Source organism: Carassius carassius, chromosome 13 (genome assembly GCF_963082965.1).
Source record: "Carassius carassius chromosome 13, fCarCar2.1, whole genome shotgun sequence".
Taxonomy (NCBI): Eukaryota; Metazoa; Chordata; class Actinopteri; order Cypriniformes; family Cyprinidae; genus Carassius; species Carassius carassius.
The window spans coordinates 23,303,378-23,329,597 of NC_081767.1; the positions used below are offsets into that span (position 1 = coordinate 23,303,378).

The following is a 26,220-nucleotide window of genomic DNA, read 5'->3' on the forward strand; positions in this document are numbered from 1 at the left end:
GGGTTTAAGTCATCAGTGGCAAATCATTTACATATGAAAACGTACTTACAGACTCTGAGTCCAAAGTGCCAGACTGTCCTTGCAAAGTAGGAATTGCCTACAAAACTACAACTGCAAAGTGTGATTCATCATGCTCTTTTTGTTTACCATTACAGCATGCTGATTCAGCATACAGTCTGCATGCATGTGTACCCATAGTTTATCAGATCCATGTTGCACAGTGTGATTTGCAATGATCTTTAAAATTAAATTAAATTTATGCATTTAGCAGACGCTTTTATCCAAAGCGACTTACAGTGTATTCAGGCTATAAATGTTTACCTATCATTATAGCATTGCTAAAAATCATGCAGTGTGTAGAAGGAAATCCAGAAACAAATTGCACCTGTTTAGTAGGATATGCACATTATATAATATATCTTTTAAAAAGGTTTGACTCATATTACTACTATTTATTTATTTTTACTAGGCCTATATGGGCTAATTGCAAAAATAATAATTTTCTTGATTAGCCTATTTGGTTTAATAGAATAATAAATTTACTCAAATTGGTTAATGTTTGTTGCCTGTTTTGTTAGTGCAGAAGAAGATTCCATCCCCAAATTCTTTTTTTAGGTTTAGGACGTGGGGGGGGGGGGGGGGGGGTGAGGGGGCTGGTGGTTAGACGTGTCGTTTCACACGTTTCAGGTCTGTGCGATCTGATCCTATTCCATTATTATTTATTTGCCAATTTGTAAATCTCCTGTAAATTTTTTTTTTTTTTTTTTTTTTTTTGTCTGTGTGTTGTTGTCTCTGTTTACTGGAAGCTTATGTCACTAAAACAAATTCCTTGTATGCGCAAGCATACTTGGCAATAAAGCTCTTTCTGATTCTGATTCTGATTCTGATTCTGATCATTCCTCTGGGTCTGACTACAGTTCCGAACAGTAGTCCTCTGTAGTCACATGACCTTGACGGGAACCTAATGTATTAGTCATGATGTATTAGTAGTTTGTGTATCTCCACAAGTAACGCACACCACAAGTCGCCTTGCTTATGTTGGTGTTTTGTGGTGAGAAACTACACGTGAATCAGTGAGACGAAAATGAAAAGAAAAACTTTTCAAATATAATCTATAATCCTACCTCAACAAAATAAGGGAAAGGCATTAAAATTAGGAAGAAATAAAAATTGCTAGATTTCATTAATCAGCATAAAAAGTTTCAACATTTCAATAAGTTATATCTTAAGGAATTAAAAAAATTGTACATATACAACCAGCTATCTAATACAAAGAAAAATGACACACCCTGTTATCAAGGGCCCCTATTCCTCTATCAATCATAAGGCTTTTCAAACTGTTCCTGAAGCCTGAATGAGGTGTTAGATAAGGAAGATAATAAATACAAAATGTAAAGTCCCCAGGAAATGGATTGACAATCACTGGAATAACCTATTCATTGGGCCTGAGGGAGAGAGAGCCACCAATTAAAAATTTGTTCCAGGCTACAGGAATAATGCGATGACCTAAATGATACTCAAACTTTAGATGAGATTTAATATAATCAGTGGTTGGTGACACTTTATTGCACTATGCATGCCAAGCACCAGCAAACCCAAAAATTTCAGAAAATATGCAGTATTGAAAATAATTTCAGCAATACTAAAAATAATTAACCACAACTGCCCATATTTATGTGATTTTATTTAAGAAAAAAAGGCTAAACTTCTACACATTCCCCACCCTTTGCATGTTTGTTTTATTGTAAGTCGGATTTTTTTATCATTTAAAAAGTTCATAATAAACGTTCAAAAGGTAGAACTGACCCTAAAAATTAAGATACCAATATAATTTTGTGGTCCTCTTGGCTCCAACAAAATTTCACAATATTTACATCCTTTCTGTAGCTGTATTTGTGCAGAAAATCTAGAAAATTATAACAATTGAGTATGGTAACCTGCAACTACACATAAACTACAAATACATCTAATAATGACATCAGACAAGCAAATATCTTGAAAATGAGTTTTATAGTTTTCAAGTACTTAAAACAGTTAAATAAAAACAAGTCCCAGAATATACAGAGTGAACAGTATGCCCCCAGATTATGTATACATCCTACATTGTTACTGTCATGATGCTCTCAAGAGTCAGTTTGTAAGCTTGAGACCATAGGAGTTTTGTGATCAATAGGATAAGAAGCTGATGACTTCTTAAAAGCCCGCAGATGGCAAACCTTTGACACTACAGAATGTAAAGAATATAATGAAAGAAAAGATAGAAAAAAGGTACAAATAAAAATAGCCTAATATGGCAGCTGCCTACTTATAAGATCAACAATGGAAACACAAACAACCGATTTGAATACCTTAGCAATTATTTTTTCATTTTTATAATTTTTAGGCAGAGCACAAAATGCACATGAAGTCAATCAATAATGTACTGAATACCACAATGACCATGATTCAGGAAAACAGATTCTTGATTGATGTTTCAGTACAATTTATCTCTTGAGGACTTTTATCTGTATTACACAATTCTCTATGGACTTCCAAGGTCACACAAAAAGGGTCTGACGTTCACAGAATAATAATTCAATCGTCCAATATCTTAATGGACCAGCACCAGGCCACCACAATGAGCACCACGGCCTTCCATGGCCAAAAAATCTGACAAATGAATATTTTAATACAAAAGAAGTGGAGAGATCTGCATAAATTTGAGCTCCTCTGCACATTGTTTACTCAACAATTCCCTTTATCCAGATCAAGCTAAGGAGAGACACACATGATTCTTGTGCATGGGAACGCTGTTGTTGAAATATGAAGTGTCAACCTTTTGAGGTGAAACCATGCATATGCTTCCCATAAGTGAATTAACATCTTGCAAACAAAGCAGAGGGTTTATGGAATAAAACAGAAAAGCTGGACAATAACAAATATCTGCACATTATCAGACTTGAATAGAATTCATACGTAACCTGTACACTTTCTACAATATTTATATTCATAGTAAGGAAACAAAGAAGTGCTATCACTAAAAAGTAAAGAAAGATATTTTGCCATGATTTAATTGTACATTTGCATTTTCTATTTAAATTACATATGTTCAAAATGAACATGATTGAAACAATGGATATTTACACAGCTTATGCATTGAGTCTGAGGGACTGATCTTCTCGTCGTCTGGAGGAAATGTCAATGTCTATGGAATCTTTGCCCACGATGAGACGCAGGCGTTTTGCTGGTGGGAGCGGGATGAAATCATCCTCGTTATCAAAGTAGTCCTCTTCTTCGTCCTCAGAGGACAGCGATTCCACTTCCATGTTCTGACCTACCTGAGCACCTGCCTTGTGATCCAGAACATCCCCCGCTTCACGCTTCATGATGCCCAAGGTGACGTCCTCTGGGTAAGGGTGATGCAAACCCGTGCTGTCTTCCTCCCGTTTCAGCTGGATCTTAAGTTTGGTGGAGCTGCTGTGGGAGCCGTGGCTGAAGCCGTTGTTCAGTTTGGCCACGTATGAGCTGCTTCGGTCCTTCTCGTGCTCTTTGCTGAACTTGATGCTGATTTTGGATGAGCTGGAGGAGTTGGTCTCTCTGGCGTCATTCTTACTGCTGCTGCTGTCTCGACGCCGGCGTAGTGTTATCTTGGGGATGCCTGAGTTGTTCTGCAGAATCAGCTGAGCGTCGTAGCGTGTGATCTGTCTTTTCTTCTTGCCCTTGCCTCGGCGCAGGGCCTTGCTGCTTTTAGTCGAGCCATTGTAGTGCTGGTGGCGGTCCGGCAGGCCGAGTACTACCTTCCCACAATCTGCTACATCTGCAGCCCGAACCGCGTGCCGCAGGTCAGGCAATCCCTCCTGGAGGAAAGACTCCCCGTAGGAGCCGGAGTCTTCCTGTTTTATAGTCCTCCTGCGTCTAGGACACGTCCCTTTCTTAGGACAGCTGGTCTCCAAACTAGGGGTGTTCATCTGGTGCCCTGGTGTCACAGGCATGAGCTCTTCAGGCTCCGACTTGATGACTACACCCGGGCTAGACGGCTGACTTGATGCCTGCGTGCCATCAACCACATGAGCACCGAGAGAGGTCCTTGTGGACCTACGAGTTCTGTAAGGGCAAAGTATGCTGTCCTTGCATGGGGAAGCACCCTTCGAAGAGCTCTGACTGTTTTCTGATGGGCTCGCTAAGCTACCTTTGCCCCCAGAGCTGCGTCTGTCTGTCTCTCGTCTGGAGGGCTCCTTGAGATTCCCACTAGCACTCACACGGCTAGAAGATTTCGTCCATGCACCTCGACATCGTCGTCTTCCTTTAGGCAAACGCTGTGTGGGCTTTGAATTAAGTCTCTTTGGTAAACTTAAAATATCCGCTTGACTTCGTTTAGAGGATGAGGTAGAAGGAGGAGTGCTTGACAGAGTTTGCCTTGTTACAGCTTTAGCTTCTCCGTGCTTTTTGACACAGGACTGTGAAGTCCTCTTACGTAATGCTGGAAAAAAATGAAAGGAAGAGAAATGGTGAGCTCGAGCTGTAACAGCATTATTAATAAAGGTCTAGTGTTTACAGGTCTCTCACATGTTTGTACAGTGGTTGGTTCCTGAGAGTCTGCCTCTGCATTGGAGCTGACAGACTGGCTGTCAGAGTTCCTGCAACTTTCTCCCAGCTTCTTCAGTCTGTTCAGACGCTTGTCTGTCTCTCTGAGGCCATACTTGCTATTGATAACCGGAGTCTCCACGGGCAACCCTGCTTTCGACTTAAAAGCTCCAGTTCCACGTCTGCCAAAAAGCAACATTTTTTTTTTTTACATTTAGTAAACAGACATTTAGAGCAAATATGTATAAATTAATAATAAAATACAAGTTTCATTTTAGCATTAAACCCTGAATGATCAAGTTTAATATAAGTTTTATATTAAATATTACATTTTAAATTAATATTTGAAGCAAATAAATTAATATGAAATATTACTATGAAATTATAAATGAACATGAAGAATGACATTTTATTATAAAGAATACTTGTTTAAATATTACATTAAAAATTACATTATACTAGTCAATATAATTCCATACTAATAACATTCAAATATTTATAGAGAATATGAAAAAGCAAATAGTGATGTTACATATAAATGCTATACTTATATTGCTAAACAATATTAAACAATATTAATATGTTAGTACTTAAATATAACATTTAATGTATAAATAAAAAATTATATTAATTTGAATTCAATTAAATAGCCTAAACATTTAAATGTAATACTTCATGTATTCATAAATTCATGTTTAAACTACTACTTGAGCATTCTGTCAGTAGAACTGCATGAAGTAGCCATTTATAAATGATCTTCCAATACAAAATGTTGTTATATTCATTCATTCCTAACTGCAGAAAGAAGCATGAGAATCTATACACATGCAGCATATGATACCTTTCACAAGTATAGCATTCACAGAATTCATTGTTTTCTCCAAAGAATCCATCTCCATAGTAACAAGAGATCTCTTCCCCCGGTTCAATGTCCCGCAAAACCTTCACACAGGCGGTATCTCGTCCTGTTGACACAAACTGCAACAAACAGCACACGTTAGTAAAATGTAAATCTTATAGAAAGCAGGGTCTAGCCTCTTTGAACTTACCTTGCAATTTGGCCGGCAATCTGTAAAAACAATAAACACCTTAAATTTAATACAAAAAGATACCGCAGTATAATTGAATAATTTACAGATCAGGTCTGACTACTTAAAATCTAAAAGACAAATACCGTGGTTAATAAAAGCTGCAGGTCCGAGCCAGAGTTGCGCGCAGTTTTTGCGTGTAGAGTACATGACACTGAAATCATTCTCTCCATGTCGAAGCAACATCCTCTCTTCACTGGGAGACAGCTCAGCGATGCAGCCCACAAGATGTTCGATTTTATCATTCCTCTTCCTGTAATGTGCACAGTAAATAAGTACACGATGAAAATGATTTGATTACATGAAAAAAACGTTAACTCACCAATCTTTTGTTGCAACAATTTTGGCTCCGTTTTGCTCAGAGGAGTAGCGATTGCAAGGAAGGATCTCAAAGCCGCTGTCTGAAGCAAACATGCGAAGGTATACAAACACCTACCAGGACATGAGAGGAAAAAAATATAGTATGTAAACATTACATTGCATAAATACCATGTTTCCAAAAACAGTAAAATATTAAGTATTTATATTAAAGTACATTTGATATTAATATTGTAGCAAATAATAATATTAAACGTATATTTAAATATCACATTTAGTATTTACATGTATAATCCATTTAAATTTCTTTTTTATTATAAACAAATCAATTAAATAAACATTTACATGTGACATTAAAATATTAATATTTATGTATATGGAGCAAATATGTATATGTGACCAGTGCAAAATGAGTGAGAATAAGCATTTTTGGGTGACCTATCCCTTTAAGACACAAGCGATTATGTTTGAGTAAATACTTAAATACTGTAATTCTGTGTATATGTATATATTTATCAGTATTTCACACAATCAGAAGTGCCTTTATGCACATGCTTTGGATGACACTCAGCATGATAAGTGAGCATAAAAAAGGTACTCCTCCGAGAAAACGTACAAATAAAGGTAATTAAACATCTAAAATTATTATTTGGAGCATTGGTACTGCTAGATGAGGGCTTAATGAACTCAGTGAAAACCTCAATCGACATTTCTGACTTTTTATTTTTGCCTGTAGCTCAAAATTAGCCTTTGCGCATTCCTACTAATTTTGCCGGCATGGGTCACATATACAAATAATAAAATTTTAAATAAATTAATTCTATAAATAAATATTAATCTTTTGCCATCTTAAATATTTAATACTATGCATATCATTCACATTACTATAAATATGCCAGGACATGAGAGAAAAAAACATGTCAGTCATCATGAACTGAGATCTTTCAATATGTATGATTTACATGCGCTTTGAAGAGCTTTTCCTGGGACTTCGTCTTGTTGAGAAAGTGATGTCTCGTCCAGTCGCCAGCAGTCAAAGCCTGAAAAGCTTTTTCCAGGTTGTCATGCTTCTTAAAAAGCTCGATCACTTCCCTCAGCTCCCCTTGCCGACCTTTAATTAGCCGAAACCTAAAAAGGAGCATCACGTAAACATGAAAGACAAGCTTCCTGACTGCAGACACTGAGAATTTTAATTTACCAAACTAGAAACACAAACCTGGTATTCATCTTGTGGGTCTGGAAGCCAAGGTAAGGATCCAGGATCAAACTGGTGCTCAGATCATCATATTCACACAGCTCTTTGGCAGTCATTCCAGATGAGGGGGCATGGCGCCTTTCTGCCTCCGGGGGCGCCCCACCACAACCTGTTAGAGGATTCAGCATGAATAACCATTTAGAACAGGACTTAGATTCTGTATTAATAGTTGAAAAATTTGGTTTTGCAAGGAACGTACGTCGACTGCATCTCCTAGCACTCGGGGAGCCCTTGCTTTGACGAAGATGGGCTCTTTGTGTGTTTTGCAGCCTGGACTTGCTTACGGGCTGATTACTGGAGAACTTGCAGCCATGTCTCCTGCCATTCAGCACCATGTTCTTGGTTTCTCCCATCTACTTCATACCAGCTGGCGGTCTGGGGAAGGCGCATTGAGCTTCTGTGTTCTTCTGAGAAACCATTCAACAAGGACACAGCTGAAACAACTGGGCTGAAGCTTGATCTGTGTCTTATCTGCCAGGATACTCCAAAGCAAACTTCACTTGTTTCTTTTGATGTTACTTCACCTACATGAAATATTAAATCATTATTATATTCTGCTTATCAACGTATAAATGTATTTGATCAATGTTCGTAATTCGAACACAATTTCAACAAACATATTAGTAGCTGAATTCATGATTAGAATGCAGTGAATTAGAAAAAAAAACAGTGTTGCAAGACGTTTATTACTTTTCAAATATTCTCGAGTATAGAGCGCAACCCCCTGGATGCTATTGGAAATAACAAAAGCTGCCTTCAATTAAACTACAAACCTTGAATTCACAATCAAGATTGTCTTGCAAATAATACAACATTGACCAATATTTCATAAAATTAATCTTACACATAAAATATGTTTGATAACTAACATTGACAGACCTATCCACTTTAGCTAAAACACTCCCGTGTAAACGACGGTGTATTTAAATCCCAACACAAACCACATTTAAGTATATGCCCCAAAATTACTGTTTTACTACAGCTAAATGCAATGATGATATAATACAATGACTTTAAATTGTTTCAGCGACGAGTTAGTTCGCTTAATGTGTGGCTAACAGTCTAAAATAGCAGTTAAAGTAAACATTCGATGAACGCTAACAAGGTTAGCATCGAGCTAACAAAACAATGAGACTTGCCGAACCGGCAGAACAAATATATCTGAAACAGAGTTCCTGACGGATTTCCAGCATTGTAGTAATACATATAAGAGCATGATCGTACCCCATACATTTTTATTTCTGGGAATATTTTTGTAAAAATACTGACATTAACCGAAAATGATTATCAAACTAGGCCTAACGTGCAAATTGCTAGGCGACACCCGGAAAAGCCCTGAGCAAGGAGGGATCTCGGTTAGCATATCCGCGCAGTACTCTAAATACTCACTTTATTCTCTTCCGCGTTGAGGTTTGCCCATCACCAAAGTCTAATGCAATCCAAAAAAGACATATTGCCAAAAACTGACCGAAAATATTACATTAAAATTCAAGATGGCGGCCGTTTCCAGATCAACAGAGACGACAGAATAACCGAGCCGCCTCAGAAAGAAATAGACCCAAAATGTTTTAATTATCGGCGCTAATTTGACGCTCGCTTCTTCTTTCTACACCCCAAACTGTCCATATAATACCGTCGCACAAAGAAACGGTGACTGGATGTTGACCAAGCGCTATAAACGCCTCGACAAACTCAGATGTATACAAAGACAGCCTTGTTGTATTACCCCTTTAAATGTGCACTTGCGGATCAGTGCGCGCGTGTTTCCGTGGAGCAGCAACTGCATCCCACCGACTCTCACAAATTAACACTTTTAAATGGAACAGTGGAACAACTAAGTATTTTTGTAAGTCGTGAGCACGTAGATAAATGGTACCATAATCAGCTACAATAACTGTATTATTATTATTGTATTATTTTTTTCCTGATGTGTGTGTGTATGTGTATGTATATATATATATTTATAAATATATATATATATTTACTTAGAAAATATAAACAGAGAACAGTTAAGAAAAACAACTAGACAAGTCAACATGCATAGGTCTACAACAGCACACTGATAATATAAAAAGTTAAAAATGTTAAGTTTACACGTAAAATAGACTATTTGGATCAGATTCATTAAAAACTTATTAAACAGGCATGTGCCTACATGTGGCTTTACTGTAACGATCATAGCACGCAGGTACAACGCGATGGTGTAAACCGTATATTATATATAGATCCGTGGTTTTAAACAAGTTTATTTAATTGAACTGTTCGAAAGAACCGATTCGCCGAAATGATTCATCCTTCCCATCACCAGTCTGTATGATGTATCGTTACGTTACCAGATACACGCTGTAAAAAACATTTTGATAGGATTTTCATTAATATTATCGATCAGCATGAAATATTCGTTAAATACATGTAGAAATATGATAAAAAGATACCACTGCCGCTATACGGAACTAATGACAGCAGAAATCGAAAAGCATGTTAAGCCTGTCCTCGGATCAGTTTTTTCCGTTTGAATCCTGTTTAAACGAGCAGCAGAACGTCCTCAGAGCTGTTCCCGGATCAGCCATAAACACCCAAGGCTGCAGGCAGCACGCACACTGATGATGTCATTCGCCGAGAACAACAACAGTCTCTCACAGGGATCCTTAGCAGCTTAGTTTGCTCTAAAGTGCTGATTAATTCTCTCTAATTAAAACGCTTTTTTGAATTAGGAGCCCAGTCAGACCATCATGATAGTTTGACTTAAAGTATTGCACTGAGCGAACTTTAGTACAGAAGATGTTTCACTAAAAGATGTCAGGCCGCGGTGACAAGTTAACGACGCGTCACTCGCTGTCTGTGCAAGTTTGACAAAAATTACACGACTTATTTCTTTCACGAGCTTCTCTGAGCGAAGTGCTATAGTGTGTTTGCGAATAATATTAACTTGACATCTCAGAAATCTGCTAGTATGTTAAAGGTAAGTTATCATAGGTGTTTCCATATTGTTTACTAATTCAAGTTAAAATAGATAAATTGCTCACTCATTTACTTAGTCGTTAAAATGTTTTATTACTAAATATGTTTTATGCATGAGATGTTTTTTGTTGCACATGATAAATTATACTTTATTTAAAAAAAATCGAATCGAATTGACATTTAAATGTTTAGTACTGCATTTGTTTTATAAATTTACTGTTGAGATTCTCGTGTCTTGTTGCACATTACAAACAACATTTTGTTTTGATTTGTAAACAAAACTTAATCCAGTTCAAAACCGGTGTGAAAGATTTCCTTCACGAATCGAATTGAATCAATTACATCGGTTCTTGAGTTATCTGGTTTAGTCCGAGTGCAACTTTCGTACATCATGAAGATCTTGCAGACAATGTTTACTGCTGAGATGCACATAATAAGTGACTTTTTATTTTCTGAAAGGTTCAGTTAAACGTCTCTCAGTGAGAGCAAGACAAAAGGATGATCTTGAAGAGTTAAACCAAGCCCTGACAAACATGCCTCAACGGAAGAGAGCCCTTGTTCCCATAAATGCAAGGAGAAGGGCTAAAGCTGATGAAGATTACTTCCCTTTCAACTGTCTACCGGTGGAATGTCAACTCCATGTGCTCTCATTCCTCAGCGAGGTGGACAAATGCAACTCGGCCCTTGTGTGTGCGAGCTGGAGCTGCTTAGTGCGCTCTGGGAAGCTCTGGAGAGTTGCAGACTATTCCCGCCGTGGGGTGTTTAATTTGGGCCAGGAGGGTCTGCTCGTCTCCAACAGAGAGTTTGAGCGCTGGAAAGCTTGGGTTCACCATTACACACATCATCTAATATCCCGTGGGGCTAGTTTGCTTACTCTGAAGGCCAGTTTTGATCTAGGGGACCAGTGCAATAAATGGGGCGATCTCCTGTCACATCTTCTAGAGAACGTGCATTGCCGGGATCTCAGTCATTTAGACTTGAACTGGACATTTACGCTGCTGGAACCTCTCGACCTCCGTGTCCACACAAGTTCTAGTTCTCATCAAGAGAATATTACCAAGATGGACCAGGTTAACAACTTTCACATTCTCCTAGCCAGGCTGGTCCACAGCTGTCCCAGGATTTCCAAAATGCGCCTGCACTTCGACTGGTCCGAAACATCCGTTGCGCTGATCACTCAGTTCCAACACCTCCGTATCTTAGAATTGAAGTACTTTTGGGTATTCAAAGGGGTCAGTCCGAACACTTTACAGATGCTGGCAAAATCGCTGCCTAATCTAAAATCCCTCACGCTCCATGTTCTTGTTCCGCTGCGAAATCTAGGCATCTCGTACACCCTTGAATCCCTTTCGCTCGAGTTCCTTGATGTGTCACCCAGTCTGGTCTTCTCCTGCCTCAACCTCCCAGCGCTGCGAGAGCTGCGGGCGAAAAAGATAGTTCGGGGCATTACTTTGGACCGTCGGACTCGACTACAGATACAGAGCCGATGGCCCTGCTTGTATCAGGTCTTACGTGAAGGGACACCAAAACTTCAGGCCCTTAACAATGAAAGACTCCTTCCCAGCTGGAAAGAGCAAAGTTACAGAGAGCTGACATCAATCCTCCAGCAGTCTTGCTACTGTCTTCAGCATTTAGACAGCTGGCTTTGGTGAAGTTGAGACTTAAACAATTACAGGCAACACATAATGGCCGAAAGGGCCACAGCCACTTCCTGAAGAAAACCATGTTGGAAAATTCGAAGAACCAAAAATAGAATCAGATAACACACTTCTGCTGATCCTTTAAATATGTCCAGATTCTTAACTATACAATCATGCCTCAAGAGTTTCAGCTTGTGTTCTGGCTGAAGTGTGTGCATTTTTTAGGAGCTTAAGTGAATTCAGGAAAAGTATTATATTGTGCAAAGATGAGAATAAAGCGGATTGCGGCAGGGGACTGTGGATCACTTTGACAAGAACTTTAATTCCTTAAAATATTTCAGTCCTTGTGTGTTTCAGAAGGAATCATCAAAAAAACAAAACAATTGTTGCCTTTATTTTGTGTGCATTTTTGTCTTGACCAAAAGTTATGATAATCTATATTTGAGACAATACAGACAACTTTTCTTCTTTTCCGGTAATTGAATTGTAATCTTTCTTTCATAAACTGGAATTTAAATAGAAGGATTACAATTTTTATCAAGCCTAGGATTTGGTATTTTAAGTATTTTCACATGATTGAAAATATGCATTGTGTTGCATCTTCATGTTTATCCATATTTGGGGCAAATGTCTCATAATTAAAAGGACCGTTATTGAGTTTAGGGCTTTCTAAAGAAGTAATGAGAGTAAAACTTGAACTGATAATCCATTCTTGACATTATGAGGTATCAACTGACCAATGAATAAGCATAGATTGACTGAGATCAGATACTTTGCATTCATGCCAAGCATTTAACCAGTGTAATATAAACTTTAAAGACAGTGTCTTTCATGATGTTTGTGATCTCTGGAGTATTTTATGAAATGAATATATTACCTTTAGCCTTAAAAACCAATAGACCAATCATATAATTATTTTTTTTATGTGCATAGAAGGGTTTTATTAATAATAGTTTTTTTTTGTTACTTGCAAAGTTGCATTTCCTTGTAAACAACCCAATGGATGAAAATATGATTAGCATTATCTCATGCTCGTCCACAGGATGGCACCATACGCTTTTCTTTTTTAGCTGTGTTCCTTTCTTGCCACCCCTAAAAACAGCAGTGTGAAGTGATAAATGAATTCTGTGTACTGGCTGGAATTGAAACCGCTACAATAAATTCATATGATTTCACTAAATAATGTTTTTTATGTATTCAAACTTTGTGCTTCAAAATGGTCCACTGTCTTTAAGCTTCCCTCCCATCAATGTTAATATTTGTAGGTTCATTTTAAGATAATTCTGAAATGTTATTTAGTCATTTCAGTTTCAAAGAGGCAGATTCAATTTGGTTTGATTTCTTTTTTGTTTTTATATTTTGGAATTTAAAGGGTGAAAGTTTTAATATTCTGTCTATTCTAAAAAGTAGATTCCACAGGACATTTGTTAATTTGAATAAGACAAAAAAAAAGTTGAGAATAAAACTGAATGAAGGGGAAGGAAGCAGGAGAGCCCCCAACTCTTAAGAAAACACACCCGAGCTGTATTTATAGAGATTCTAAGAATCCTCTCAGAAAACTCTTAATTTAGCTTAAAAACTTTTACGTAGGAGTCTTAGCTTAAGAGCGATTCGGGACCGATCTGAGAGCAACTCTGAGTAAGGAAGACACAAAAACTTTCATCTTAGTGAGGAGGCGGGGTTGACCCCGTTGCTATGTATGACACAATCTTTTGAAGACTGATTGGTTGGTTGTCCGTTCTCTCTCACTCTCTCTCACACACACACATTGTATGTGTGTATATAAATCCTTTTTTTTATTTACCATGCTTTCAAAATTTCCTATAAGGTATTTGATTGGCTTGGAATGATAAAAATTGTTCCACTCTTTCCAATTACAGTGATTCCTGTCCTATTTAAGTGGCGGTTTGAATGTTGGTTTTAATGTATCAAACATGGAATCAAAACCAAGAAGGGTGAGAAAGCCAAACTGGACAGAGGAACAGTGTTTACTGTTAGCCCAGTTAGTGGATGAACACAAGGCCATTCTTAAAGGAAAATTTGGGCCGGGTATCACAGCAAGGAACAAGAAGCAGACATGGGAGCATATAGCACAAACTATTAACGGTTCATTCCCCCTGCTTGTGCGCACCTATAAGCCTGCTATATTCATAAATGCAGGTTTTTGAGCCTGCAAGGAGGGAATGTCCAGTGGAAACGAAATGAACTGCGACACAATAAGATGTTCTGAAAGTGCTGTAATTGTTTGTGTGATCACTCTGCTTACAGAAGGTTGTGACAGACCCAAATCATCACTATTGCATTGTTGCATTTTTCCCAGTTGCCAAATATCGTAATGTAGTGATTACTTTAATTTCTGGCACTATGGCATTTCTGCGCTGTGTCGGAGATGTTAGCACGTCTCTAATAAGATCAGTCACAAACATGATCCCTGCACGATCTAATCTATAGCGTCTTATTAACTCACTGTCATCCATTGTCTGCAACACATTTCTTCTGCCTCTTCGTCTTTCTGCCCTTTTCTCCTCTGCTAAAGAAACTCTTAAGCCTCTTAAAAGTCCTCATCTGTGCTCAAACAAGTTTGACCTTAAGACCTCTTTTAAGGGTTAAGATGCTTTCTGAATTACTTTTTTCTTTACTAGGATTTTTTCTTTAATTTTAAGAGTAAACGCCCACATTTCTAAGAATTTTCATACAATTTTGTCACTAGGAGCTACTTTTTGCATTAAGATTCTTTATGAATACGGGCCCAGAAGTTTCCCTCGAAAACACTGATATAGTACTACAGAAGGTTCAGAAACCAGCTACTTAACCAGTCAGGTAATTCTGGAAAAGTTTCTGGGCAGCACACTGCTGTCACCTCTGCCAAGGTCTCAAACAGCTGGATGTCTCATCACTGAGGTCTGAAGTTCTCTGGCAGAACATAAGATGGACTCAAGAAGATCAGCATGGGTTTACTCTAGTTGGTTCCAGTGATTAAAAAATTGACATTAACATCTGATGCATCACTTTTCTCAACATTTAAGCTTTCTTTTCTTTTTCATTTAGTTTTTATTTCTGACCTTGAACTACATAATAGATATAATAATGGATGTGGGGCAGAGTGCGAAGGGACACAATACATGTGAAATACCATTATATTTGTTTGTTTCTGGCTCATCCATGCTAGTTAATGTATAATCTTGAAATGCGCTCTTCTAGGCGTGTTCTAGGTGCTTGACGCCTTTATCAATACATATATTGTCAAGATCTGTGAGAGAGTACAGAGTTTAAAAACGTACAGCAAGTTCTCCTAGCTCAGTTCATTCTTGGAGGTTCCTCAAAAGATCAGAAATGGCCAAAGGAACTTGCATGTCCAAGGCCTTGGCTGTCGGCATTGGGGTCCTCACAGTATCTTCTGTTAGTGGTTTAGTGTTGATGGCTGTGATGTACAAACTTCAAATAGATAATTTTCCTCCAGTGAGTCCACCGACTCCAACTAAACCGGGTATTCCTACAGGAATTCCACCGACTCTCAGACTTCCTGACTATTTGATTCCTGAGAGCTACAAAGTCTTCATCCAACCGTACCTTTACGCAGCGATAAATAACAACTACACAAACCAATCCTTCGTTTTCACCGGGAACTCAACTGTAAGAGTAAAGTCTATGGCAATCTCCGAGACCATCTATCTTCATGTTCATGACCTAAACGTGACGACTGTGGAAGTGACAAAATTGGATTCAAATGAGAAATTATCAGTGAAAGGATATACAATTTTTCAAAATGAAACGAATTTCCTTAAAATTGAACTCAAGCAATTGTCTGGAAATGGGACCTACTATGATATTTTCACCAAATTCGAAGGGGAACTTCTTGATAACTTGGCTGGGTTTTACGTAAGCTGGTACACGAAGAAAATAAAAGCTGAGGAGGAGGAGGAGGAGGATCAGGAGAGGTAGTTTGTAGTTGAAATGTAGTTTCTTTTAATAATAACATCTTGTATGGACAAGTATATACACAGTGTGTGTGTGTGTGTGTGTGTGTGTATATATATATATATATATGTATATATATATTCTCATATGTATATAATTTATATATTATATATTATATTTTTGTCTTTCAAATGTTGCTTTTCAAATATGTTTTCAGTTCATTTAACTGTTAACATAATTGCTGTTGTTCATTTTTATTTACTGTTTTGCATAAAAATGTCTCCACAGATTCCTCGCCACCAGTCTGCTGCAACCCACAGATGCCAGGAAAGTTTTTCCGTGCTTTGATGAGCCAGCGCTGAAGGCTGTGTTTGATATTACTATTATCCACAGACCTGGCACTATTGCCCTGTCCAATGAAATAGGAGGTTAGGATCCTTAGTAGTACTGCACTGATCTCACTGTACTGATAATAATGAAAAATGATTCATATAGATATATAGTCCTCCTGTCTCTTATACAGATAACAATAAATATCAAAGCAACTGTTGCAAAGGCCTTTAAAAAATCAAGGTAATACTGTTCAATATAACTTCTATTTTTGTTTTATCATTAGGGGCACATAAGGTCGAAATAGATGGAGAAGAATGGATTGTGACTGCATTTGAGGAGACCCCCATAATGTCAACTTATCTGTTGGCTTTCACTGTATCTGATTTTACGTATAAATCAAAACCTTCCAGTACTAACATAAATGTATGTTTCTTTAATTTTTAAGTACATTTTTTATTTAAGCCACTCGAGTGTCTGCTATTTATTTATTTATTAACATTTCACAAATTATATGTATTTCCAAGATACATGCTCGGAAGGATGCTATTGATGCTGGCCATGCTGACTACGCAATTGAAGTAACAGAGAAGATTCTGAAACACTACGAGGAAATATTTGATTTTAAATACCCACTTAAAAAAATAGGTCAGTCAACGGAAAGGAACTGGATTATTTAAATTGCATGCAAGTTTAACATTTATTCACATTTATTCACCCTCAAATTGTTCCAAACATGTATGACTTCATTTATTTATTTATTTTTTTCATTATTATTATTATCTAAATGGGGTCCAAGGTTGTTTGGGAGTCCTCTGATTTTCATTGCATGGACAAATGCATTCTTCAAAATATAATCTTTTTTGTTTCACAAAAAAAAAAAAGAAAAAAAAAGGCAGGTTTGAAACAACAAATATTAATAAAAGACAAAATTTTCACTTTTGTGTGAACTGTCCTAAATTGAACAGATACAATACAACTACAATGGGAGCATACAAACTCAAGGTTTGTAAGATCACATGCTGAATTTATTTTATTACAGATCAGATTGCTTTGCCAGACATCAGTGGTGGAGCTATGGAAAACTGGGGTTTCATTTCATATCAGGAGTCAGGTCTGTTATATGATAAAGAAAACGCATCGACATTTGATCAAGAGCGGGTGGCCACTATGATCGCTCATGAATTAGCACATCAGGTAAGCATATTCATTTATTTAAGAACATAATTTATAACATAACAAAAAAAAGATATTAACCGCTCCAACAAAACGAGAATAATGTACCATTTTAACTGACCAAGTAAATAATGAAATTGTAGGAAAGCACTTTCCATTTTTCACGTTTTGATTAGCCTGTTTATTTTGCTCTCCTATAGCATGATAGTTCATTGTGTTTTATTATAAGCATTTTTTTTTTTGCTGCAAGTACAGAACATTAGATCATCCACTAGAACCCCTCAATAAATCTTTAACTAAATCATCTTTACATACCCGTGCTTGATTTCAGTGGTTTGGAAACCTTGTTACCATGCGCTGGTGGAATGATCTTTGGCTGAATGAAGGATTTGCGACATACATGTCATACATTGGGGTGGAAAATGCTGGCTGGGACTTAGTATGTTTTTGTTTTATTTTAGAACAATGATTTAACAGTAAACCCATGGTTAATTCTGTCTTTCATTAAATACAAACTCTGCATCCCTCCACCTCCTCTGATGATATGATTGATTTGTGTTTTCAGAGAGATCTAATCGTTCTCAGAGAAATCCAGACCGCCTTTCAAGTGGATTCCTTAAACTCTTCCCATCCTCTCAGCTTGCAGGAAAATTATATTCAAACTTCCGCTGAGATCATAGACCTTTTTGATGACATCACCTACAGAAAGGTTGGCATTAATACATTTCTGCATGTTGATGAGCATACTTTACAAAAATGTTAGAATATAATATATTTTATAAAGCGATCCTTTATTATTATAAGAAACCTCCAAGCTCTGTTCATTCTTTAGGGTGCTGCTGTGTTGAGAATGCTGGCCACATTCATAACCGAGGATGCATTTATGAAAGGAATCAAGGTAAAGCGAAATGGGGGGAAATGCATATATAATAATTCATATTTTTTAATAATATTGAAGTTGCTCATTTTAATCCCCAACTCAACTACATTATACATTATATATACATATTTTAAATATGTAAAAAATATATATATATATTTTTTAGAACTCTCATTATGCCTTTCATGGTATAATATGGCTTCCATAACATAATTTATGTTTTTATGTGTTATAATATTTTCTGTATTTATGAAGATTTTAAGGTATGGTTATGACTGACTGCATAATTGCAAACGGTATGTATTTTAGACGTATCTTAACAAGTTCCAGTACAAAAACACTGTGTACAAAGATCTTTGGAGCTGCTTGCAAGAGGTAAATTAAGAACCTATGTATGTTATTTTCAAGCTGAAATGATATGATATGAGAAGATAATGACAAATATTTCCCACAATGATCAGGAGACAAAAGAAAATGTGGAAGCCTTCATGAGCACATGGATTGAGCAAGTGGGGTATCCAGTAATCACCATTATTACCCAGACGGGGGAGACTTCTCAAGAACAGTTTTTACTAAAGCAAACAGGGGGCCATGAGTGAGTTTCAAGAATCAAATTGCTGTTTACATTAGCATACATACAATAGTATCATATTTACTGAATCATTTATGAAACATGGTACATAGCAGTGGATTTAAACTACAATCAAACGCCAAATGAATCATATTAAGTAGTCTAGCTTTCTTAGCCAAACTACTTTTTATTGATTCATTCAAATATTGTTAATTTGCTTCCTAACAGTATTCCATGGCAAGTTGACATCAGATACATTAAGGCTACTGATTCCGGGGTGAAAAACGATTTACTGAGAGTAAAAGGTCCAGGTAAGGAACAGATAAACATCAAAGCATCATTTCAAATTATACAAAAAAAAAAAAAAAAATTGGCAAAACCACAAGCATAAATCTGCAGTCACTGTTTTTTTGTGATTAACTGCTGCTCATTCCTGAATTCTTCCTTACAGTCCGAAGGCCGCACTTTGAACTTAAAGACAAAGATGAGTGGCTCCTCGCAAATGTCAATTGCACTGGCTTTTTCCGTGTCAACTACGATGAAGAAAACTGGAATAAGCTTCGTATGCAACTTGAAAGAAATCATCATGTAAGTTTCTTTGAAGAAAGTTTTGTTATTAGTATCCTGCCTCTGTCCCTATATGATGTCAGCATTGTACCGCGTCATTTTAAAACATAAATTCAACACATAACATCATGATAATAAATCCAAAATAAAATTTTCTCCACTTTCCTGCAACACTGCAGTTTTAAATGTATGCTCTTTTAATTCAGCTACCAGTATTCTATTGGTCACATGGCTTCAAGTGATTAGAACTCACAGGTTTGAATTTTGGAAAGCAGCCAAATGCGAAACTTTTTCACACAAGCTTGTGTTTGCTTCTCTTCTGCATTGGCAGGTGTATGAATGGAAGTCAGTAGAACGAAAAGTATCGTAACCTCTCCATAAGTGGAGAAGAACGAAAAAGAACAGTCATATTCTAATACTTTCTAGTTTTAAATAACATGTGTAAATAACAAAAGTGGCTTAAATCAGTTCTGTTAAAATGTTATTAATCTATCTTTAGGTCATTCCCCTCATCAACCGAGGGCAACTAATTGATGATGCTTTTAATGTTGCAAGGTACATTTTTTTTCAATTGGCCAATGTTGTAAAGAATTTTTTTGGCTCGCTTTGATTTTTAATTTTTTTTTTCTGCATTTGAACTGATTAATTCTATATAGGGGTCATCGCCTCAACATCACTATTGCATTGAGTCTAACCAAGTACCTGATCAATGATACCGAGTATATTCCATGGGAATCAGCACTGAAAAACCTGGATCATTTAATCCTTATGTTTGATCGCTCTGAGGTCTATGGTCCAATAATGGTGAGCATAAGGAAATAGTTTAGTGAATATGTGCATTACACAGTGAAAATTGTGATACTTACTATTAACTGTATACCATTCTATGGCTAGAAATACCTACGCAAGCAAATCACACCACTATATAATCACTTTGAGAATTCCACAATAAATGGAACCATTCCTGAGAAACACACTGACCAGTAAGCAACATTTGTGTCTTGCTTTATGTATATTTTGTTGGACATCTAGCAATAATTTATTTTTTCCCTCAGGTATAACCAGGTAAATGCGATTTCAGTAGCCTGCAGCAATGGCCTTCCTGAGTGCATAAAAAATGCTAAGAATCTATTCAAAGATTATAGAAATGGCACAAATGAGTGAGTTGCGCCTTAAAGATAAAATGAAATTATTGTCAATAACAGTTCTACAAGATGCATATGAATAAATTTTATTGACTTGAATTATCTTTTTACATTTAGCATTCATCCAAATTTGAGGAGAGCAATCTACTGCAGTGCAATAGCTTCTGGGGATGAGTATGATTGGGAATTTGCTTGGAAACAATACCAAAGAGCCACAGTCACTGCAGAGAAAGACAAACTAAGATATGCCTTATCATGTACCAAAGAAATCTGGCTGCTGAACAGGTCAGCGCAGAGAAATGAGCTTTATACCATCTCATCTGTCTACTTTGTTTACTTCATACTGACTACTGAGGTTTGTAATACTACAGATATCTTCAGTACACTCTTGACCCTTCAAAGATAAGGAAGATGGATTTGGTTTCTACCATAAACTACATTGCCAAAAACGTCGCTGGCCAGCCTCTCGCTTGGGATTTTGTCCGTGGCCATTGGTCCTACATCACCCAAGAGTAAGTTTTGATTTTAACATTTATTTGAATTCAGTGAATGGAAACTAGAGAGGTCAAAGCCATTAACCTTAACTTCTTGTGCCAAATACTCAATCAGCAAACACGAGGATGTTCAGTTGTCTTTGACTTGAAACCAATCATGAATTGTGAAATGTAAATCTTGTAAACTCATGCAGGAATATTTACAGCAATGAGGAAGTTATATCACACACTTAACATAAAAGAAACAAAGATCAGGAGCAGTTTGGGGACCAAAGGCTGCCTTGAGCTATAAATGAATGACAGTCTGAATTGTCTTAAAGGCTTTATAACATAGTTACCAGAAATATATGGGCATGTGACTAACGATCATCTCCTTTGACAGGTATGGAGCGGGAGTCATATCTTTAGGCAGTCTGTTAGATGCCGTGACAAAAAGGTTCTCCACGGACGTTGAACTTGAAGAGGTGCTGTTGTCCGAAATTGTGTTACTCTCTCATTCTTTAGTTATTACAGAGGGATGGTAAAGTGTAATAGTAGACAATTTCTCAATCTGTTATTGTGTTTCCACCATTGATCTTACACAAACATTCCAAATTGTCTCTACACAGCTGAAGCAGTTTCAGAGGGAGCAAGAAGAGGATGATCAGGGCCTTGCAGCTCGAGCTTTGGAGCAGGTCATTGAAAGGACAGAGGCAAATATTAAGTGGGTGAAAGAAAACAAGCAGATTGTTAAGGAATGGTTCATGGGAGAGCTGTAGGATCTTTTAGTTTTTTTGTAGGCCAAGCACAATTAGAGTATAGGCAGTGGAGCCAATACAATCACAAACAGATGTAAAGGCATTCCACAATAAAGGCAACCCCCTATTATGGTTCGGAGATGGTTTCGAACAAAAGATGACTTTCACTGGAGAATTATTCAAGCTTTAGAAGAGAAGAACAAAGAATGTGCAATTTTAAAATGGCTACATAACACATTCCCTATGCTATGTTGAGTAGCTAATGCCAAATCTATTGTGTATACTAGAAAAAAAGCCAAGAATGAATGTTTAGGACAGCTTAATTTATTGCCTTTACTATGATTTAGTTGATATTACTGACTCTGTTTACAGTGAGGAAATCACATCTAAGCACATTCGAAGAGCACTGTATGTCTATTTTTATAGTTTAATCTTATTAAAATACATATAAAAATCATGAAAGCTAATATTTTGAAATATTACATTTTATAAAACCACAGCCATCATTTTGATCAATGTGATTGGTTGATAGATTGAAGATAAAATGACAAAGGATGTGATGTGTGTTTTTATTAGACTTATTATTTTTTATTGAAGGCAAACATGTAAATCTTTAAATAAAGTGCATTCTTTTTACACTACTGTATTTTTTTACATTTTGGGGTGCATTCATACTCCAGTAGATCTATGATGTTATGAACCTTTGCTTTCATTAAAAAAAAAAGAAATGTAATCTTCAGCATGTCTCAAACGAAATATACATTTTTATACTGTACACAATAATGTTGTGATATCTAAATTCAGTTGTAGCCTTTAATACTACTGATTTTAGTTTTAGTGGGTTTTACAATAATGCCACTAATTGGCTATAATTTTAATATTGCTGCATTTCTAAATATGATATTGTAGAACTGTTTTCAGTTTACAGTGCTTGATGATCTTAAAGGGATAGTTCACCCAAAAATGAAAATACTGTCATTAATTACTCATGTCCCTCATGTCATTCCAAATCCGCAAGACACAAATTAAGATATTTTTGATGAAATCCGAGAGCTTTCTGACCCTGCATAGAAAGCAACAAAACTATCACATTCAAGGCTCAAAAATTCAGTAAGGACATAGTTAAAATTGTCCATGTGACATCAGTGGTTCAAACTTAATTTTACGAAGCTAGGAGAATCCGAGGAATGCACACATGGACTATTGTAACATTTTAATGATCTTTTCTCGTATTTCATTAAAAATTCTTACAAAGGTCTCAGGGGTTTGGAACAACATGAGGGTGAGTAAGTAATGACAAAACTTTCATTTTTGGGTGAATTATCACTTTAAGGATATCTCTTTAATATACACAAAATATTTAAAAGCAAATTAAAATACATAAGTCTTAATTTTAAAATGGTACTTTTTCGGTTTATTTATGATATTTTCATGTGATAACATATGAATACTGACCATGAGGTCTTGTTTTGTGGCGTAAATACACATTTGGTAGACAGATATGGCACTGTGATGCACGGTGAAGCTCAAGGGTGTCATTCAGTCATCCTGAAAAGAAGATCCCACACAACATAAAACAGATGTTACAAGTTTGCACAATGAAACTCCGACAAATCCTTCACTGGATCGCTGTGTTATTTTCACTTCATCTTAAACCTCTTGATGACAGAATAATAGGAAATGGTTAAAAGATTACACATCTGTTCATGATAAACCCATTTCCAAAACCAATTCTTTATGTAGTCAGAGCAAAACAGAAAATTTCTTCAACTGGGCAGAGAATCCTACCCATTCTTCATCATCTGCTCCCTCACACTGACCGCCGCTCTTCCCCTTATTTTGCTGATCTGCTTTGTTAGCCATTATTTTCTCTGTCCACGATGCTCCAGCGTTCTCATCTCCTGCAAAATTGCACTTCGTCACAGTACCACCATCCAGTTTGGCGAAGGAAACTAGACAGAACAGCACATGTAGCCATCTTGATTTATCCAGAAGTATATACTATTTTCAGAACTGTACTTACAAATAAAGGGCCCATCTCCTTTTGTTTTAAGGCGGATTTCTCGGCCTGGCTCGAGCTCGGTTCTGTCCATCTCTGCTTCTGAGATCCAGAACGCGAAGGCCTGACTAGGACAATGTTTTGCTGTTACTTTAACCAGCTGGTCCTTATTCACAATGTCACTCAGCTGGCGCTCATTTAGACAATCTGTTTCACCCTTAGCCTCCACTTCTGCAATGACACACAAACCAACACAACATGCATGTAATAGTCTGCTTCAATACATCAAGACATTTTTGGTAAATCAGCATTTACAAAATTATACATTTACTTATAAGAGTTTATTCAAGTTGTTATTATTGCATGGTATAACTGAATGCTGTTAGAACAGGTTGCCATTAAAAAGCGCACACACACACACACACACACACACACACACACACACACACACACACACACACACACACACACACACACACACACACACACACACACAAAAACACTTGCCATGTCAAAACCAAATGGATTTACAGTTTAAATAAATGCACTTTATGGTTACCGGTACTCACTGAAAGAAGACATCAGGTATCCTGTGTTGACCTTCCTGGTATCACTGAAGTTAGGTTCAATTTCATTTCCTTTTGAATCATATTTTCTGCGATGTATTCTGCTTGGCTTGATGTATAATACATTGTAGCGCTCCTGAAATTGACACAAATTAAGATTTTAATAATAAGGATATCCCAAACTTACATTTTTATTATATATATATATATATATATATATATATATATATATATATATATATATATATATATATATATATATATATATATATATATATATATATATATATAAAATATCAACAACAAAACAATTGTTGAATCCCTAAGTGTCCCTAAGATCTTTGTCTTTTTATTAAAATAAAGTAATATTGGGTTTGGTAATTTATATATTTTACTCTGATCAAAAAATACAGAAAAAAACAGTAATATCGTAAAGCATTATTACAATAAAAACGGTATATTGTACTATATATTAAAAAGTAATTTATTCCTGTAATGGCAAAGCAGATTTTTCAGTAGCCATTACTCCAGTCCTCAGTGTCACATGATGCTTCAGAAATCATGTTTATATATATATATATATATATATAATTATTATTATTATTAACAATGTAAATTTACTGACCCCAAACTTTTGAAAGTTTGACATGATTCCTCTTACAACGTGAGTTTATTAATTGAGGAAGAGTTTTAAGTTCTCTAACCTTTCTGTTGTTCACATCTGTTATGACATGGCGTGACATATCCACGACAGCCCCCTCTAAAATGACACCATGGCCACTGGAAAGTAAAAAAATATAAATAAAACACGATGCAGGAGCCAAGGAGAAAACAAAAGCTACAATAAAAGTACAATGACAGTCATAAATTCCGACAGAACGCCATAGTCAGTCATATTGGCTATTATAAAACTATGGTAACTTTTTAACCAACGCTGCCATACTGAAACGTAATGTATGTATATTAATGTATTGTATTTTTACAATATTAGCTGTAACTTCAGTGACTACGGCATTTATGGTTATCCATGTATAAGGGAAAAGAAAACCAGGTTGTGCACTCGATGTCGACTTCGAGGCATAGCTACACATCAAAGCATTACCTCTGGTGAACTAAAGGATCCCATGTGGAGGAAAAATTCTCATTATGGACAGGTTTGTTTAATAACGCAGAGTTGTCATAAATGCGACTCATCTTCAGCCGATGATTTGGATTTCGTCGAAAGCTCTGCTACTTCCTGGTTACGTCATCATGAATGTTGTGTACTTCGCAATTGTTGCCACTATATATATATATATATATATATATATATATATATATATATAGGGTATTTTACAAACACACACACACACGCGCGCGCACAAAAATCCACTACCGTATCACATAAGTCCTTTTTTTTTTTTGAAAACTCGTTTAAGAATGCTATAAATCGAGTTAGTCAATTATTTAATCAGGATGGTTCATACATTTCTCTCTCACAATAATTTTCCTGTTTCTCCAAAACAGTTTGCCATTGAATTTGGTGCTATCCCGAATAGTGCCATTGTGTATAAAGTCCGGTTGACACAGACCTGTAGCAAACAGACGGAAAATATACATTGAAAAATAACAGAAATATTAGCTTTCTTTTTCTTAATGATTGTTTCCATTCCTCATGCTGTTTCAGAATGAAACAGTTTAGCTCTACCTAACAAGGCAATCTATTGGTAAATAAGGTTAAAGAGATTTCGTTTAAGCTTATTCATCAGTTCTATCCTGTTAAAACCTTTATTGGTTCAAAATTCTAATTAAGTATAGGCCTAGAATTGAACGGGACTTTCTGTGACTCACAACTGTCTTGCATCTTTTCTGGCATTGTGTCCATACAATAAAACTTTGGCAAGACATTTGCCAGTTTATTGTAAACTTCATAAATTACAATTGATCTTAACTTTAAAGATGTTTTGTTAGGATTTTTCACTTTTGAGGAGCAATATGAAAATGTTTACCTAATTATTTTGCTTGCAAAATAT

At 36.4% G+C, this 26,220-nt stretch overlaps 4 protein-coding genes across 5 annotated transcripts; 2 read left to right on the top strand and 2 right to left on the bottom strand.

Moving 5' to 3' along the window:
* Positions 1–1,991: 1,991 nt before the first annotated feature.
* kmt5b (lysine methyltransferase 5B) lies at positions 1,992–8,924 on the bottom strand. The gene is made up of 10 exons (XM_059564995.1): positions 8,614–8,924; positions 7,424–7,748; positions 7,186–7,333; positions 6,932–7,097; positions 5,974–6,083; positions 5,738–5,904; positions 5,613–5,632; positions 5,405–5,541; positions 4,546–4,745; positions 1,992–4,459 (listed from the first exon to the last, which is right to left on the bottom strand). The coding sequence occupies exons 2-10, from the start codon at positions 7,575–7,577 to the stop codon at positions 3,129–3,131; spliced, it is 2,433 nt and encodes an 810-aa protein (XP_059420978.1). The 5' UTR covers positions 7,578–7,748; positions 8,614–8,924; the 3' UTR covers positions 1,992–3,128.
* A 29-nt stretch (positions 8,925–8,953) lies between these two features.
* On the top strand, positions 8,954–12,130 carry LOC132156125 (uncharacterized). 2 transcript variants are annotated; one of them, XM_059564996.1, is made up of 2 exons: positions 8,954–9,070; positions 10,645–12,130. In XM_059564996.1, the coding sequence occupies exons 1-2, from the start codon at positions 8,959–8,961 to the stop codon at positions 11,835–11,837; spliced, it is 1,305 nt and encodes a 434-aa protein (XP_059420979.1). In that variant the 5' UTR covers positions 8,954–8,958; the 3' UTR covers positions 11,838–12,130. The 2 variants fall into 2 exon arrangements, with proteins under 2 accessions (XP_059420979.1, XP_059420980.1); XM_059564997.1 differs by lacking the exon at positions 8,954–9,070 and adding an exon at positions 9,714–10,186.
* Positions 12,131–14,785: 2,655 nt separating this feature from the next.
* anpeplb (alanyl (membrane) aminopeptidase-like b) lies at positions 14,786–21,984 on the top strand. The gene is made up of 20 exons (XM_059565005.1): positions 14,786–15,763; positions 16,032–16,171; positions 16,360–16,499; positions 16,601–16,721; positions 17,116–17,270; positions 17,581–17,688; positions 17,815–17,958; positions 18,082–18,147; positions 18,439–18,504; positions 18,591–18,724; positions 18,929–19,011; positions 19,152–19,288; positions 19,767–19,822; positions 19,924–20,071; positions 20,162–20,250; positions 20,323–20,427; positions 20,530–20,697; positions 20,784–20,924; positions 21,289–21,370; positions 21,515–21,984. Exons 1-20 carry the CDS (start codon positions 15,159–15,161, stop codon positions 21,662–21,664), a joined length of 2,838 nt encoding a protein of 945 aa, XP_059420988.1. The 5' UTR covers positions 14,786–15,158; the 3' UTR covers positions 21,665–21,984.
* A 1,030-nt stretch (positions 21,985–23,014) lies between these two features.
* LOC132156130 (arpin) lies at positions 23,015–25,493 on the bottom strand. Its single transcript, XM_059565004.1, has 6 exons — positions 25,311–25,493; positions 24,913–24,988; positions 24,212–24,344; positions 23,667–23,873; positions 23,432–23,595; positions 23,015–23,191 (listed from the first exon to the last, which is right to left on the bottom strand). Exons 1-6 carry the CDS (start codon positions 25,400–25,402, stop codon positions 23,183–23,185), a joined length of 681 nt encoding a protein of 226 aa, XP_059420987.1. The 5' UTR covers positions 25,403–25,493; the 3' UTR covers positions 23,015–23,182.
* Between the last annotated feature and the right edge of the window lie 727 nt (positions 25,494–26,220).

Excerpts from the sequence above, each read along its gene's own strand:
- kmt5b (XM_059564995.1), bottom strand. The coding sequence starts at position 7,577 with ATGGGAGAAACCAAGAACATGGTGCTGAATGGCAGGAGACATGGCTGC. Across the intron at positions 5,633-5,737 it reads TGCAGCTTTTATTAACCACG|ATTGCCGGCCAAATTGCAAG; the intron begins GTATTTGTCTTT and ends TTGTTTTTACAG. Across the intron at positions 4,746-5,404 it reads GAATGCTATACTTGTGAAAG|ACGTGGAACTGGAGCTTTTA; the intron begins GTATCATATGCT and ends GCTTTTTGGCAG.
- LOC132156125 (XM_059564996.1), top strand. The coding sequence starts at position 8,959 with ATGTGCACTTGCGGATCAGTGCGCGCGTGTTTCCGTGGAGCAGCAACT. Across the intron at positions 9,071-10,644 it reads TGGAACAACTAAGTATTTTT|GTTCAGTTAAACGTCTCTCA; the intron begins GTAAGTCGTGAG and ends ATTTTCTGAAAG.
- anpeplb (XM_059565005.1), top strand. The coding sequence starts at position 15,159 with ATGGCCAAAGGAACTTGCATGTCCAAGGCCTTGGCTGTCGGCATTGGG. Across the intron at positions 18,505-18,590 it reads TTTGGAGCTGCTTGCAAGAG|GAGACAAAAGAAAATGTGGA; the intron begins GTAAATTAAGAA and ends CACAATGATCAG. Across the intron at positions 19,289-19,766 it reads AACTTGAAAGAAATCATCAT|GTCATTCCCCTCATCAACCG; the intron begins GTAAGTTTCTTT and ends ATCTATCTTTAG.
- LOC132156130 (XM_059565004.1), bottom strand. The coding sequence starts at position 25,402 with ATGAGTCGCATTTATGACAACTCTGCGTTATTAAACAAACCTGTCCAT. Across the intron at positions 24,345-24,912 it reads CAGATGTGAACAACAGAAAG|GAGCGCTACAATGTATTATA; the intron begins GTTAGAGAACTT and ends TGTCAATTTCAG. Across the intron at positions 23,874-24,211 it reads ATACCTGATGTCTTCTTTCA|AAGTGGAGGCTAAGGGTGAA; the intron begins GTGAGTACCGGT and ends GTGTCATTGCAG.